The 16117-nt window shown below is 41.1% G+C and overlaps 2 protein-coding genes across 2 annotated transcripts; one reads left to right on the top strand and one right to left on the bottom strand.

Moving 5' to 3' along the window:
* The first annotated feature begins 836 nt into the window (after positions 1–836).
* LOC138045181 (uncharacterized) lies at positions 837–10363 on the top strand. Its single transcript, XM_068891595.1, has 8 exons — positions 837–1228; positions 1476–1524; positions 1995–2201; positions 2490–2759; positions 4070–4345; positions 6323–6595; positions 7809–7982; positions 8875–10363. Exons 1-8 carry the CDS (start codon positions 875–877, stop codon positions 9255–9257), a joined length of 1986 nt encoding a protein of 661 aa, XP_068747696.1. The 5' UTR covers positions 837–874; the 3' UTR covers positions 9258–10363.
* A 139-nt stretch (positions 10364–10502) lies between these two features.
* Positions 10503–15563, bottom strand: LOC138045190 (nucleolar protein 10-like). The gene is made up of 6 exons (XM_068891605.1): positions 15445–15563; positions 14740–14826; positions 13745–13849; positions 12825–13033; positions 12336–12438; positions 10503–10935 (listed from the first exon to the last, which is right to left on the bottom strand). The coding sequence occupies exons 1-6, from the start codon at positions 15481–15483 to the stop codon at positions 10798–10800; spliced, it is 681 nt and encodes a 226-aa protein (XP_068747706.1). The 5' UTR covers positions 15484–15563; the 3' UTR covers positions 10503–10797.
* Between the last annotated feature and the right edge of the window lie 554 nt (positions 15564–16117).

Genomic DNA, 16117 nt, shown 5'->3' with positions numbered 1-16117 from the left:
TCTCATGAAGAACTCTTGGCTGAAGCTCAAGGAATCCAACTGGGGGGAGGTGTACTCCCAGAAAAATGGGGTGGGAGTGTGCAGCCCCCTTGCTAAAACCCTTACCCTAATTCAGACCAAAGTCTACGATTTTTGCCATCCTATTTCAGACCTATTTTCAGACATTATTTCAGCTTTTACACGGTTGGCTTAATAATTTGAGAAGGGCTGTGTTGATGGTCTTATCGCCTAATGATGAAGAAGAATTCGAAGCTTCTTTTTAAAAACATACCCAATTCAAGACTATGAGTGAACAAACTATACCCTATTTCGGACCAAAATGGTCAAAATCGATACCCTATTTCAGACCAAATCGGCTAAAACACCACACATACCTACATACTCATATAAGGGAGTACTCCCCCCCCCCCCCCCCTTTTCCCTAATCCTCCTCCGGGTGAATACATAAAGTGGAATTCCTTGTAGACTACTGTGTTGCATAAAATGAAAGCCAGGTTTTCCGGGTTCCGGGTTCCGGGTTTCCCGTTTGAATACAAGCTTCACTAACGCTAAAAGCTATTAACAATGTGAAGATTCAATCGCAAGAATTTTAATTACCCTGGTGTTTGGAATCTTCGCACGAAATTTGAGATTCACTTCTGAATCTAATTATTGTGCGCCTTCATAACTCATTAATCTACGATTTTGTTTTTCAACGACGTCAATCAGTTTGCAGACAATCGCAGTAGAAACCAACAAAGTCCATTGGAAGTACCCAATCACAACGCTGAATGTGAATGTGATTGGCGTTGGTGAAAACGAAACCCTTAGCTTGTTTGGTGCAGTGAAGGTTTAATCGGATCAAATCAAATACAGCGATACTTAAGTCAACGTAATGGCGGCATCTCCCGTTCATTCAAGTCATCTCACTTTAGTTGTGGTGCTTCATCTTGTTTTTTCAATCGTTTCCATTACTTTCCTATCGTATAAAGTTTATTTCCCGGATAACGAGCTCTCGACCAAAGTTTTTCATTTGGAGAAAGAACTTTTTTCAATTCGCCAGGAGATATCGCTCGCAGGAACGAGTTATGGCGTAACTACGGTTCCATCGCCAACTTCGAAGTCCACCGCAGCGAAATTCTATAGAAATGAACGATACCGTCGGACTGTCAGGAAAGATCCTAAATCAGGCTCTAAAGACGCGATTCGCCGTGCAGAGTGCGTCAAGAATTTACTCAACAATCTGCAGGTATGTACGAATTCCTTATTGATGGATTCCATCCAAGTCCCCACATCAGTAACGCCAGAGAAATCCTTTCTAACTTAAAAGTGATTCGCCACTTGTAGTATGTTTATTTTCTCCTGAGCATTATTATACGGGCACTAAGAAATAACTTGGTTTTATTTCGCCGTACATCTGTTTATCGGTATTCCTGTTTCGTATTGTTTATCATTGTTTATGTTCTTTCAACGTAATTCTACTGTTCTGATTGAAGGTCACCGACATCGCTATCAACGGAAGTGGGAAACTTGTCTGCATGAGAGGTTGGTAAAATGATATCAGCTTTTTTTGGTGAAATTCCAAAATTTTTTTTTTTCTCAAAAGAAGCCAGCCAAGAGTCTTTGTGTCGCCGCATAAATAGCAATGCCTTTGGTGCTTGTTTTTTCGTACATTTGAAACAATGACCGATTCGGAGTTAAGCGGCTAAATCCGGAAATTAAAAGGGCTCTGTTGGCTGGGAGAATTTCTTTTCAATTCGCGTACAATAAAAATCTGTCTTTGCACCATCAAAACGCGCACGGTAAAATTTTTGGAAGAGAAAAAACAGTTATATGGTGTGCACTCTTAGTATGTTTGAATTTCTTGGTGTTGTCCTTGGACAAATAAGATTTTACTTCATTGTTTCTGCAACGTTACCTTACCTGCGATGCAACTGAGCACCCATTGATGCGGGAGTCGATGTAAGGAATGTAAACGGAAGCTATGTCAGAATTGTTTCTTCTTCTTTCATAAGGTCCCCGAGGCCCTCGCGGAGGGCCAGGTTCACCGGGTCCAGCAGGAAAACCAGGTCCCCAAGGTAGCACAGGACTACCAGGTTCACGTGGTCGTCGTGGTCACAAAGGCACTGATGGAAAAACAGGTAAACCAGGGATTCCAGGAACAAGTGCCAATGAAACGTTTATTGAAAATTTGGTCAAGAAAATGATGGTAACAAACTTTGGTGAGTAAACATTGTGAACTAATAATTATCTCTTTCTTAGTAGCTCCATACTTTACGCCAATTTAGAGTTTTTGCACAGTCTGCTGTGAGTTCATGTGACGTCACGCGACCATGTTGGAGGAGTGAAATATTCTTTTTTTGGAATTGAACTCCATTTTTATCAAAATTCTTCCTTTTCTTTTAGAATGCAAATATGGCTTCTGGTCACATGATCGAAAACACTGTATTTCTTCAAAACATATCAAGCTTACACTTTACGGTCTGTTAAAATATCTGTTATACCAACAGGTCCTCCTCGATTTGTGACAAAGACTCCATCTCTCGTCTCTGTAAGAGAAGGGAAAAATCTGTCGCTGGAAATTTCTGTGTCCGGTAATCCAGCTCCAAAGATCACGTGGTCAGTGCATGGGAGAGACTACGGGGATAAAAGCCGATTTAACATTACTGATAAAATCTTCAAGATTAGGGGCGTCCGCTTCGAAGATCAGGGAATGATCACGTGCCGAGCTGAAAATTTGTTTGGTATCCAAGAAACAAAAGTAGACCTTGTTGTTTTAGGTGAGCCGGTTTGTATTCATTTATGCCGTTAGACAAGGAATGAACGGGAAACAATATCAAATTTCAGTTTTTGTTCGTAGAAGAAGTGTCTTTGGCATACATTTGACCATCGAAAATTACTACAGTACATTTGATAAAAAAAAAATTAAAATTATATCGTTAAAAACCTCAAAAACAACATGACATCTCCACGCTATCTTAGCGTCATTATCGAGTTAAAAACTATTCAAGAATAAATGTTTGGTTACTGAAAACAATAGTAGCTAATCAAGTGGCCAACTAAAAGAAAACTTAGCAATTTCAGAGTCCGTTTTTATATTCAGATTAGACTTAATTTTCTTTATAAAGACCATTCATAATACTAAACAATCGGTTGTTTTAAGTACTGTTCATTGTAGTATTTATAGAATTTTTCTTGTATAATTTTTTTCACTCAATAACGACCGTCAGGATAGAGTCGAAACGTTATTTTCCTCTTTTTTTTATTTATTTTTTTATTTTTTTTTATTTTTTGCCTTTTATAAGAATTGATGTCATGAATGGATAGTGGATTTGATTCCCTGTACTGCATTTAATTTAACTATTGATTTACTGAGAGTGAGGTCTTAACAGGAAAATCTCAAACTGAGGCCTATCGCTCGGGTAATACAGTTGAAGGCCTAGGTTTGAGATGTTCCTGAAAAGACGGAACATTCAAGGTTTATCAATCTTTAGTGATTTGCTTCACAGTAGCAGGCCTGGCATCATTGTTGGTTTAAGCGGAAGCGATCACTTAATATTCGGGTAATGCGAACGCTCATCAGTTAATTTCTTGTTTGAAATCGCACTGACGCATACTCTGTCAGATTATTTATATTCGAGACAAATGATTGCAATTTGGTTTGGTAAATGTTGTCGACATTCTAAAGAATCAAGGGACAAACAAATGTCAAAAAATACAGGGAAGCGCCAATTGGTCCTGCATAAAATTTCCTTTGGTTTTTGTCCTCCATTTACCTGATTCCTAACAGGTTTGTGGGCATTAGGGTCATAAAATCCTTGCACTTACATTCAGCCAATCAAACCGCTCGTTATATCGGCAACAAGCTCGAGCCATATAATACAAGATGATGTTGGGAATGATGACATGAAATCATCGAAACATGTCACTTTTGTCGTTAATCTCTCCTTTAAAATGTCTGACGAAATCGATTCTTGTATGTTTTCGACGAATTAGGCTCTCAGTCTGCCATCTTCATGACAAGAAACAATCTGAAATTAACCGTTTTTCATTATGATAGTCACCAATTTTGCGCTTTCCTCGTCTGTAGGTGCCCCACGGTTTCCCAAGTCCCCACCGGGTCAAGTCATTGGTTATTTGGGCAAAGAGACGAAGCTGCAATGTAAAGTTCTTGGTAACCCAACCCCTGAGGTGAACTGGGCCAGATCACCAGCAACACCATTACCTCATAACCGAACTGTGACCAGTAAAGACAGTCTTTTAATCACCAGCACGGCGGTCGGTGATGGTGGAATCTATATATGTACAGCAACAAACAAATATGGGATGATTATTCACGGAACTTTCCTTAAAGCGAAACCAATTGGTGAGTGACTGAACACTGAAATGGCAGTCTTTTGAAGGCAATTGCTTGGTATTGAAGGGCATTGAAGGGCCAAAGCAGCATGGAAATATGATTAAAATAGTTATGAACAGAAAAGTCCATAACCCAGAAGCCTCTCTCTACGATCGATGGACGGCGGCTCATCAGTCTTTTATATTAGGGAGCTTTTGCAACGACGACGGCAACGGCAACGGCAACGAGAACGTCGCCATTAAACGTGAATTCGCGTCATTGTAATCGCTTTGCGACTGTTCCAAGGATTTTAACGTGGCAAAGGTGTGACAAACCCTCAAGAACGAAACTAGCATGAACGGCAATAGTTTTGGGGAGAATTTATCCTCAAGCGCTGACGTTCTCCCTAAAACCTCAAGATTTGGTCATTTAACGTTCTTGCTTTGCTGACGACGGCAAAGAAATAGACAGAAATGAAAAGATGTACGTGCAGGGCGTGCAAAGCAATTGCTTTTGCTCACCAAATATGCAAATGTGTGACGTTCTCGTTGCCGTCGCCGTTGTCGTGGCTAAAGCTCCCTATTATCTACTTTTAAGGCCGGGACACACTAGGCGACCAGTCGCAGCGACAGCTCTCTGCGACAAGTTCCTCCGTGTGTACTTCTTGCAAAACAAGTCGTTGCTGCGACACGACGCCTGTTCGGTGCGCATGCAGTGATCTCGTATGAAGGGGAATGTGAACTAGTTTTCTAATTCAATATGGCTGACCATATGACGCTCTCTCATTGGTTTATTTATATTTTGTCGCAGCGACTTGTTGCCGGAAGTGTACACACGGTACACTAGGCGATAAGTCGCTGCGACACGTCGCGGGGACAAGTCGCCGCAACAATTCGCATTGTGTGACACGGTTAATTTCATGAAAATCAGTGTCGCTGCGGCAGAATTTTGTCGCCGCGATCAGTCGCACGAATTCAAACCAGTTTGAATTTGTGCGACTTATCGCAGCAACAAAATTAGCGGAAGCAGCGTTGTCGCATCGTATGTACACTTCCGGCAACAAGTCGCTGCGACAAAATATAAATGAACCAATGAGAGAGCGTCATATGGTCTGCCATATTGAATTAGAAAACTAGTTCACATTCCTACTTGTTTTGCAAGTAGTACACACGGAGCGACTTGTCGCAGAGACATGTCGCTGCGACTTGTCGCCTAGTGTGTCCCGGCCTTTAGGACAGCTACTTCTAGATTTTTGCGTGAACAAAGCGTGACGGTATTGTGTTCTTTGCACGGTTCATGACTTTGCATTAAAGCAAGAGCAATCCCTCGTGCATAAACTAGATTGCAGACCAATCAATCATACGCGTTGTGGTCATCAGGGCCAATCTGATTGGCCATAATTTGGCGGGACCCTTATTCTGCTTCTGTTATGAAGCATTTTGTTTTCAAGACCTCGGTTACATGAATTAAGTTTCCGCTGAAAAAGAACGAGAAAGGTCTACAATACAGCAACGAAATTTGGGCTTTTGAAGAGCTGCATGGTATTTGCCGTCGGCAGGTTGTAAAACGATACTCATCCATGGTAAAGGTCCGCTATTTCCATGCCTTTCATCAGATCTATTTTTTCCTATCCCAATCGGGATGTCTTCCTTTAGTGTGCATGACTCTTCCATGCACCTGTAAAGAGCGCAGCTTACTTGCGGAATAGTTTTGGTTTGAATTATTTGTAGCTGTTCTTATCGAGGGATGTAAATGAAGCGGGTTCATTGGAGCATATCCATGCAGAGGGAAAAACTTAAAAGTAAAGTGAGCGTTAAAAGTGATTCCAAGGTTCCCTTTCCTTATTCCCAATAACATTCAAGAAATTAGGTTAAATTTAGATTTATAGACTCTGAACCAAGCCATTCCCCAGGAACCTTTCCCTGCTGAATATTATGCCAAATTTTATATATAGTCTTATGAGGCATGTATGACCACTATAAAGTCTTTTGCCTTTAATTTTCTCAGAATCTCCTGTCTTCACCTCTAAGCCGGCGACTTTAATCACAGTACCCAACATTAGAGATTCTGTACGAGTCAACTGCTCTGCCAAAGGATTGCCCCTACCGCAGATCACGTGGTACAAGGATAACGTCATTATAAATTCCACCACTAATATCACCACAGATCAAGTGACCAGCGAGTATGAAATTAGTCAGTTTGAGCCCTCGGATCAGGCAACATACACATGTGTTGTTCGCAATGAATACGGCGACACAATAACTGCAGCTGCAAGGATTGGTAAGTTATAGCGAATTTTCATCAATTCGCACCTTTTGCAACCATTTCGTCTTGCAACTTTTTAGGTTTAAGAGTGTAATGCGCTCGTGAGAAGAATGGTAAGTTAGTTGCTTAGCAGCGAGTGTCTTCCGACAATGACCCCAGGAGTGCGACCACCACCAAGAACACCCTTTGCCCTTCATTAACCGAAATTCATTTTATTTTACGGGAATTCAATAACATCTCGTCAAAGACTTGAAGATCCCACAGAAGATAGCTGTGAGTTGCAGACACAATTACATAACTTGGGAAGTACATATTCACACACTACGTGCCCGCGACTCACAGGTAGTCTGTCCTAATATCCTCAGAGGCTTTGACAATTCTTCTACGGATTTTGTTTGGAATTCTATTTCTTCTTCGCGGCATGCTGCATTAAATTTTTGTGCGTTTAAAGTGTACATGTACTTGCCATAAATGACTATCAAAAAATGTAAACGACAGTGTTATTGATGTTATTGTTATTCCAAACACGTAATAGACTTTACAGGAAAGAAAATGACACCATAATGATGTTATTGAAGATGGATTACCATCATTGCGCCATTGAACCAACGAATGATTAAAATAACATTTATTCGTGAACATGTACTTCCTAAGATGTTATTGAATTCCCATAAAATTAAATGAATTTTTATTTTACTGATATTGAAGAGCATAAGGTTTAATTCAAGTTCTTTTTTGTGCAACCAATCAATTGCCAACCTCAAGGAAGACTCGTGTGATTCGATAGTATTCAGGGAAGAAAATTGTTAATTAATTTAATAACCTGTAATTTCCAAGATCGAAATGTTCATTCTCCTAAATAATAGGTTTCTTTGTTGGGTAGTCATGAGAATTTGTTGTTATATCAAGATCACTCCTCTCAAGCTGATAATTATCTTCATTCTCTATACCGGTCTGACTGGCCTTTCATTGAAATTCTGAGGAGAATTTACATTCTGATCACTCCTGGAAGTCAAAGCGTTAAATTGTTTAATTTCTCGGGATGCTTGCTGCAACGCTCCCCTTCCACGCGAAAACGTCGCTGAAGCAAGAATGCAACATAAATCCTGCCAAAATCATAGCAGGCTATAAATTTATCCTTTGAAGAAAGAGTGGTTGTACAAAAATTAAATTATCCTTACAAGTTATTCAAGTTTGATTACGATCAATGCCTTATCTTTATTCTCAGTTCTACCCAACTGTGGCGATCCAGGCAAACCAAACAATGCAATTGTTAGCAGCACGAATCATTGGTCAGGGGGATACGTCAGATATCTCTGTCATCCAGGATATACAATGTTTGGTCAAGCCGTTAGGAAGTGTCTTCCCAGCGGACAGTGGAGCGGAGATATGCCGCCAACATGTGAGGGTTTAAGTCTCAAAAATAACTTCTATTCTCTCCAGTGAATACCAAGAAATAAGTTGCAATATTTGAAGGAATACTTGTATGATAATTCCTCGCATTCTTCTGGATGAGTTACTGTATATATCATCCTCGAAGTATGTTAATTTGAAGGCGTTGAAGAATTAGTCCTTCCAAATCGCGGTCTGGCTTGTCAGTTCTGTCAAATGGAGAGCGTCCTAAATCGCCTTAGTTTCTTATACAGTGGTTGACGAACTTACGTGTGTTTGGTTGGTTGGGAAGAGGCGGCGTTGTTCAGTGGTTAGGGCGTTGGGTTTGCATGCCCCTGGTTCAAATCCCGTTCTAACCGCTAGTTTGAGTTATTTCCGGTTCCCGTTGTCCCGGATTCAACTCTACCAGCCAGTTGAAGTTCTTAATCATGTTTCTGTTAAATTTGAAGTGCTTCTTTCAGATTATTTAAAAGTGGGTACCTGTAAACTAGCTTAATAGCTAAGTGCACTTCCACTATAGCATTTACAACTGGGATATTTGATACAAGCTAGATGAATAAAGCGAATATTGCTTGCTTCGCTGTAAATACTTCTGGTTCTGGTTTCGCTACACTGCATTTAAATATTTTAAACCTTTTCAGAGCCAGCGAGTTTTAGCCATTAGCAAGAATATCAATGCGCCATCAAAGCCCGATTCTCAATCTGTCTCCTTACGGCACAAGTAGCATCGACTTTCAACATCCACTGCTTTGTCCACTGGCATACATTATAATGTAACAGATCTCATTATGATGATTAAGGGGAAAAGCTTTCCACAGGTTTTTATTAACCATTCGCTGATAAATAATTAAAATAGAGATTGAATTGCTTATACGAACTCAGCATTTGCGTTGATTTTTCAGGTACTGATAAACCAGAATGTCTTCGTCACACGACGATTGATGATCAAACGAGATATTATGCCACGTATTTTTCCGCAAGTGGTTATAAGTGTGACCATCGTCTAACAGAGGGCTGGTACAGGTTTTTGTTCTTTGCATCAATGGCCACAGGTTATGGCAGTGGAAGTACCCGCTACTGTGACACCAGTTATCGAGGGTGGTTAACCGGAAGTCATCCAACCGTTTCAGATGGCATTGTCAATCGAAAAGTTTGTTTTGCGCACACATCAAGTTCAAGGTGTCCGTACTCGACTTACATCAAGGTCCGAAACTGTGGGAAATTCTACGTCTACAAACTGAAACCCACACCACGTTGTAGCCTTCGTTATTGCACCAATCGGTGAATGGTATTGACTCTGTCAGGGACAAAACCTGCACTTTTTACGCTTTCGCCGACAAATCACTCGTTACCAATACATCTCTTATTGTCACCTTTTGTGCTTCATCAAGCATTTGTACATTCTACCAGAGGGATTTTTCTTTGCATCCAGAGGTTGATTACAAACCACGTACAGAGCGTTTCACATGACGTCACGGCGGCCATGTTGGTGTTCCCAGACAAAGAAATGGCGACCATGATGGTGTACCAATATAATCCTCCGGGAATTGAATTCTATTTTTATGCAAATACTTTCTTTTTGTTTCAGGAAGCCAGTATGGCTGCTGGTCACGTGAGTTGAAACGCTCTATAGACCAATTTCGATAGAATTGAAGTGGCTATCACCTCCATTCACTTTTTAGAACCTTTAGATTGAAATTTCACTTTTTTATTGGCTTTGAAAGATGGGAAAAGTGGTCATACTTTGATCAACAACCGAGCAATGAAGGCGAATGAGTTCGATACCGTGTTGACGTCACAAATTAATTTTCATCGCTGTTTTCAAAGGGTTATCTCAATGCAAATTAATTTGTGACGTCAACCCGGTATACAACCCATTCCCCTTCATTGCTCGGTTATGGATCAAAGTATGACCACTTTTCCCGTCGTTCAAAGCCATTAATTAAATTAGTGAAATCTCAATCAAAAGGGACGATTTCGGAGAATAAATAAAGCGGGAAAGTGAGTTAAGGTGATAGGCACTTTAACTATATCTTAAAAGGAATAAACACGATTTCGATGCTCTGGGGAATGGAGAAAAGGTCAGAGTGATATATTTACTGCGTGTATATTCCTGGAAACAAGTTGATGTCGAAGAAGACAAATAGCAACGTTTATCATTCTTTAGTTCCAGTAGTTAACAAATTTCAACGTCAAAAGAAACGTTTGTCAACGGTGACTAGCATTGCCAGGCATACCAACAGTTGTGTGGTTGTCATGGTATTAATCGCTATCAGCGCTAACCCTGATTCGAACAACACAGTCTCGATTAGTCAATAAAGTGACGAGAAATTTCTTGATAATCATCATAAAGCGAATTAATTCTTAATAAACTGCTACATTGCTGAAGACTTAAAGACACCGCAGCTTGGCATTTTGTAATTAAGCGATCTATGTTTCCTGCGAAGGAAACCCATACCACAACGTGATAGACCACCAAAAGTGTATTTTACAAAGCTGTCTGTTTCTTGTATTGGACTCCATGGAACCAGTAAACTCTAACATGGAACAGAGTTTCGATTCTTGAAAAACCGCGAGATGGTTCGAAAATGGATGGATAAAACTTCGAATCGGCCAATCCAACAGGATTTAACTCGGCAGATTGCCACCCTTTGGATGCTGCGCTGCTACGGTGTGGACTCCAAGAAGCTTCCTTGGTTTAGCAAGCGACCAGAAGAAGAACCAACTTTGAGTCTCACACTTGCGCAAATCTGAACACCACCGGCTCCGGATCTGAAATTACCCCATTCCACTTGACAGGCACGTGAAAATCTTGCTTGCCAGTATCACCTGACGCGTTTTCCTCTCCAGAAAACTGGTGCTCGTTTTTCTTTACCCAAAATGCTTCGGGCTGAACGACGCAGCTTCCTTCGTTCCTCGACGTGCGCGCGCACCTCTTCGTTCCTTTGCATTTCTTTGTAACTCTGAAAAGAAAAGCATTTCATAGATATCACACAACACAGCTCTTTAAAAAAGCCAACGTCATTTGATCGATATTGGACGAAGCTTTATCAGGGGCGGATATACAATCCTGGACAAAATGTCATGGGACACTTTTAACAATGAGCGCAAACATCGCTTCAATTAAAGGTTTACCTGATATTTTATAGTAATTCCCCTCATTATCCCCCACCCCTCCCTCCGCCATGAATTGTTGAAACAAACTGCCGCATTTCTCAATGTTTCCCGGATTCCAATCAACATTGTATGACAGTGTGCCAAGAGTTTTGTCCAGGGTTGTTGGGGGAGGGTACCAAGGAATTAAGCGCTTCCTGAGAGCATGAATTTCACTTAGCTTGTCATCTTCCTTTCATGTTTAAAAAGAGTTGCGAAAGCCTGGTTTATATTGGATAAACTATTGTCAAAACCTCTCCTAACCTATGGCCATAGCTGTTTGCGCTCCGGAAAACTTAGCGCTATAAATAACTTGAGATGGAGAATGAGAAATCAAATCAAGACGATAATACAACGAAACCAGAAATCCATTAGAGTCCAAAAGAGTCGGTCTCTCTTATTTGGCCTGGGCCAATCAGGTTACGGTATTATTTAAATTTATAAGAATACAACTCCAACCAAATAATGGCCAATCAGATTGAAACTCATGACCGCAACGCCTCTGATTGGCCTGCAACCAAATAGCCGCGCGAGCGATTGCTCGCTTGTGTGAAATGCAAAACCATCGATCGGGCAGGGAACGCAATCACGTCATTTATCCCGCAAAAACACACACACAAACACACATCTAGCGGTAGCCGTACTAAAAAAAGTAATACCGTTAACTGATAGGCCGTATTCCGAGGTAGATCGAGTCTCCTGGGCTATTGTCTTCCGTCGAAACTTAATGTTTCCTTGCATTCTCTTGTTGTAATTAAGTGAAGCACGATTCCCCGGGCGAGTGTCGTCTTGACTGACGTTTTAACAAGCTGAACGGAAGTCAACTTCAGAGTCAAGTATCATCCAAAACGGTGGAACCTGAGCGGAGGTCATCTTCTGAGTCCCTTGGCTCAGAAGAAGACTTCCGCTCAGGTTGTCGAAATGTCAGTCAATGTCATCCTAAACAGGCCTTGTACACTCACCCGGATGATTGAACTTCACTTAATAGGCTATTTCTGAGTTCATGTCTGCCCCCTCTTGAAAGCGAGTCTAAGTGCGAAGTTTTCGTGATGGTAATTCGTTATTTTTTACATATGAAAGAAAACTAATTTTCACAAGAAAAACTTCGCACTTAGACTCGCTTTGAAGAGGAGGCAGACATGAACTCGGAAATGGTCTATTCAATGATATGTCTCACGATTCTCTTGTTGGTTGCAAACATTTTCCCTACCTTTTTCACTTGGAAAGTAATCTCCTTTTCACCTGACATTGATCCTGTCGGCCTTACCATACCAGAGTTCTCTTCGAGTTGCAGTCTTTTGCCCAAAGATACCCTAATAATAGGAAAACACATTGCGTGGATGTTCAATTCGTGGTACGACGCAAAGCTTCAAAGCCTCCCTCCCCTCCCTGATTATTTGAAAAACCACTATTACTTAAATCTCGTTTTTCCATAGAACAGAAATTCCGACAACAGAATGGTAATCGCGTTCAATCCGATTTTTCAGCCAATAGTACTTACGCCAAAACTATCGCGAACGAAGGCATACTTTGAACATTTCGATCAAGTCCAATGTAATATACCGTTCATTTTGAAAATAAATAAATGAATCCCAAAAGGGCAGAAAAATCGGAGTTGACTTCCTGTATTCCTATTTTGGAGAGGTGCCGAGTACCAAGATGCGCCCTTAACATTAATATGGTTAAAACAGAAACTAACTTCTTTTCCTTCAAGGCTGCTGTTGATTTCGCTGATTTCACAGTTGTAAAGTTCTCTCCTGATTTAAGTTCGTAAAATTTCGGTTTGCTCAGCACTGGTCTCTCCTCGTTCTTTCTGGCTTCCTTTCGCTGTTTCTTCAGTTCCTCGCGCCATTCCCTTTCATCCTCGGAGCTGCTTGATTCCTCCTCGCTCGGACGGCCCTCTGGTTCCTGCACAAGAAATCAAACCTTCAAACGACCGAGACCACATGGCCCAGTGGAGAGCGCACTCGACTTTCGCGCGGGCGGCCTCGGGTTCGAATCCCGGCCGGACAACACGAACAAGTTAAATAACTAGACTAGGAGCAGTCCCTCTTTCGTCGCTTAGTTAGTCGACCGCTGACGGTCGCGCGATAACTGGATTCGAATTTCTTGCTTGTCCTCTCCTCGCGTGCGACTAAATAAGCGGCGAAAGAGGGACTTCTCGTAGTCTATTAAATGTTCCATCAAGACCTTTAAGTCTTCTCGGTAGGCCCCCGTTCTCACAATATTTAGTCGTAAATAGTTCTTTGGGACGTAGAAAAAACACTCATTGCTCGAAAAGAGTAGAGGACGTAGTTTCCTGTGTTGTGGGCTGGCCTTTGAGTGTAAGTGCAAAAATCACACAGGCCCACATCAGCTCTATAGCTGCTAATATAATCATACTAACCTGCCACAGCAAATACACAAAAACAAAACAATAAACAACGGATTACTTACACTGATACATGAACCACAGAAATGAGGTGCTTGTGACGTTGGAATCAACTGATTATCATGATCGCGGTCGCAGAAGCAAATGAAGCAGTTGCTAAACTGTTAATTCGTTACGCATATTCTTTTTCTACGAGTCCGTCAATTCTGATAAATATTCTGAGATTGATGAAGCAATAAGCGGCTTACCTCAATTTCATCGAATTGTTCAAGTAACCCCTCTTTTTCTTTTTTGTATCGTTTTTGTCTCTCTTTGTCTTGTTTGGACACAACTGGACGAATCAGCTTGTATTCCTGTAAGATACACATCATTTTTGCTACTTTTACATCTGGAGAATGGCCTTAAAAGAAGATGCGAACTGTGCACCATTCGGTTTGTTGTATTCGTTGAAAACTGTCTCGTGTTCTCCGCGAAACTCGAGACAGCATGAAGACGCGCGCAGTAAAATAGAAAAGTAGGAAAGCTGATGACCGCAAAGCCGGCCAAGGTTCTGCTATGACGAAAGGTTTCTCTAGTTGTAAATGTCAGTGTTTGAGTAAATCATCTTCACGACGGCAGGGTGATAGTAACTCAACAGCTCTTATCAGTGAGTGCTGCCGCAGTTTTTTAAAATGACGGTCCAACGAGCACTGCATGACAGTCAAACTTTCTGGTTGGTATTCGTGACCGTCCTTTTTTATAATTCAGTTTCAGCGAAAAAACTGCAAAGAACTGCATGTAGCTCATGAAGAGGGATAGCTTCCAACTTTCTCGCTTCGTTACGCTGTTTTAGTTTTGGTTTTTGCCTCTCAGGTTGGTAAGCTCTTCTTCCAGCAACGTAGGAGATCTCTCATTTGCGGCAATATAACTGAAAAAGTGCTGAGAAATGGAAAAATTTGGCAAATCTCCGTGGCAAAACGCCGTCAACGTCAACTACTACAAACAGAGACAACAGCGCTGATGCTATGCTTTGTGCTGATTGGCTAGTTTCTATTACCTATTGTATTTTCTGGGATTTAATTGGCTTAGGACAAACTGTCCTATGTTTTCTAAATTGGGCAGTTTGCCTGTTTTTAAAGGAAAACCCTATCTGAAACTATCCAAATTAATCCTTAATTCGGGTCATTTTAAAGAATTAAAGAATAATAGCTACGCTGACAATTGCAGATTAACTACCAGCTATATAATTAGACCCACAACTCACCTCGCTTGCTTCATCCACCTGAAAGTCTGGATTAGTAAACATGGCGGAGAACCTGTCATCTCCCAACGGATTACTGACATCAGTGGTCTGAAAACAAGACGCCCGCTTACAAAGAGGAAATAACTATTGCCAGAGTTGATAATGATTGCCTTGATGTTCTAATGCAAGAAATATAAACAAAATTGAAGAATTCAGGAATGATCTTTCCGACTTATCCAGGAATGATAAGAAACTCTTGTCGCAGGGTACATTACAAGTGCAATACCAAAGAAATTACACTGCAAAGTGCGGAAGGGCACTGAACTCTAACCACGTTAAATGCCATGGAAACCTATGGGTTTTAATACCCCTTAACCAACGGTTAGCGCTAACCAAGCTTCGAGCAACCGGTCCCAAAAAAACATATCGACCTTGAAAAATAATCCCGATAGACGACCAAACTCACGGTCAAAATAAGACGAATTACACGATCAAAAGTTTGACCGTGACCCCCGCGTGATTTTGTCCGCTGAGACGACTAAGCCGTTCTGATGATTTGTTCCTCTCTAGTGAGACAATTACGAATATTTTAGTCTTAAGAGTCCCTTTCGGAAAAGATAGGGCTCATTGAGCTGAGTAGTTGACGAAACCGCACACACAAAATAACATTAAAAGACAATGAATGATATTTCGACATCACTGTTTTCACGAGAAAGTGTTACTTACATTTACTGTCTTCTTCTTGGTATCCTTTTTCGTTACCATCAGCTTCTCGGCTAAGCTACGGTTTACTTTCGGGAGTTTCTAGTTAAGAAGGCGCAGTACAATTACAAGGGAACGCAAGGTTTGTCATGTACAATTCTACACTATCCTCCACAAAAATCTAAGTAATTAAAATAGAGATTGAATAGTTTATATGAACCCGCCTTGTGTTGATCAGTGCAGGTACTGATAAACCAGAATGTGTTCGTCACCTGACGATTGATGATCCAACGAGATATTATTTCAACATTTATGGTTCAAATGTTTACAAGTGTGACCATCGCCTGACAGAGGGCTGGTACAGGTTCTTAATCAGTACAGTAATGGCCACAACTTACCGATCTGGAAGTTCCCGCCACTGTGACACCAATTATCGAGGGTGGTTAACCGAAAGTCATCCATCCGTTTCAGATGGGATTGTCAATCGCAAAGTTTGTTTTACTCACTCATCAAGTTCAAGGTGTCTTACTCGACGTACATCAAGGTCCGAAACTGTGGGGAATTTTACGTCTACAAACTGAAACCCACACTAAATTGTTACCTTAGTTATTGTACCGATCGGTGAATGGTATTGACTCTGTCAGGGACACAACCTGCACTTTTTAGGCACTGTATATGTCATCACATACGGGAAAAA

Source organism: Montipora capricornis, chromosome 4 (genome assembly GCF_036669925.1).
Source record: "Montipora capricornis isolate CH-2021 chromosome 4, ASM3666992v2, whole genome shotgun sequence".
Lineage (NCBI taxonomy): Eukaryota > Metazoa > Cnidaria > Anthozoa > Scleractinia > Acroporidae > Montipora > Montipora capricornis.
This window is presented reverse-complemented; position numbering and strand designations above follow the sequence as displayed.

What these genes read in the sequence shown, in the direction of transcription:
- LOC138045181 (XM_068891595.1), top strand. Translation starts at nt 875, where the DNA reads ATGGCGGCATCTCCCGTTCATTCAAGTCATCTCACTTTAGTTGTGGTG. An exon ending in AGTAGACCTTGTTGTTTTAG is followed by an intron (nt 2,760 to 4,069) that starts GTGAGCCGGTTT and finishes CCTCGTCTGTAG; the next exon opens with GTGCCCCACGGTTTCCCAAG. An exon ending in CGGAGATATGCCGCCAACAT is followed by an intron (nt 7,983 to 8,874) that starts GTGAGGGTTTAA and finishes TTGATTTTTCAG; the next exon opens with GTACTGATAAACCAGAATGT.
- LOC138045190 (XM_068891605.1), bottom strand. Translation starts at nt 15,483, where the DNA reads ATGGTAACGAAAAAGGATACCAAGAAGAAGACAGTAAAT. An exon ending in AGGTGGATGAAGCAAGCGAG is followed by an intron (nt 13,850 to 14,739) that starts GTGAGTTGTGGG and finishes TGTATCTTACAG; the next exon opens with GAATACAAGCTGATTCGTCC. An exon ending in GCAGCCTTGAAGGAAAAGAA is followed by an intron (nt 12,439 to 12,824) that starts GTTAGTTTCTGT and finishes TCCTATTATTAG; the next exon opens with GGTATCTTTGGGCAAAAGAC.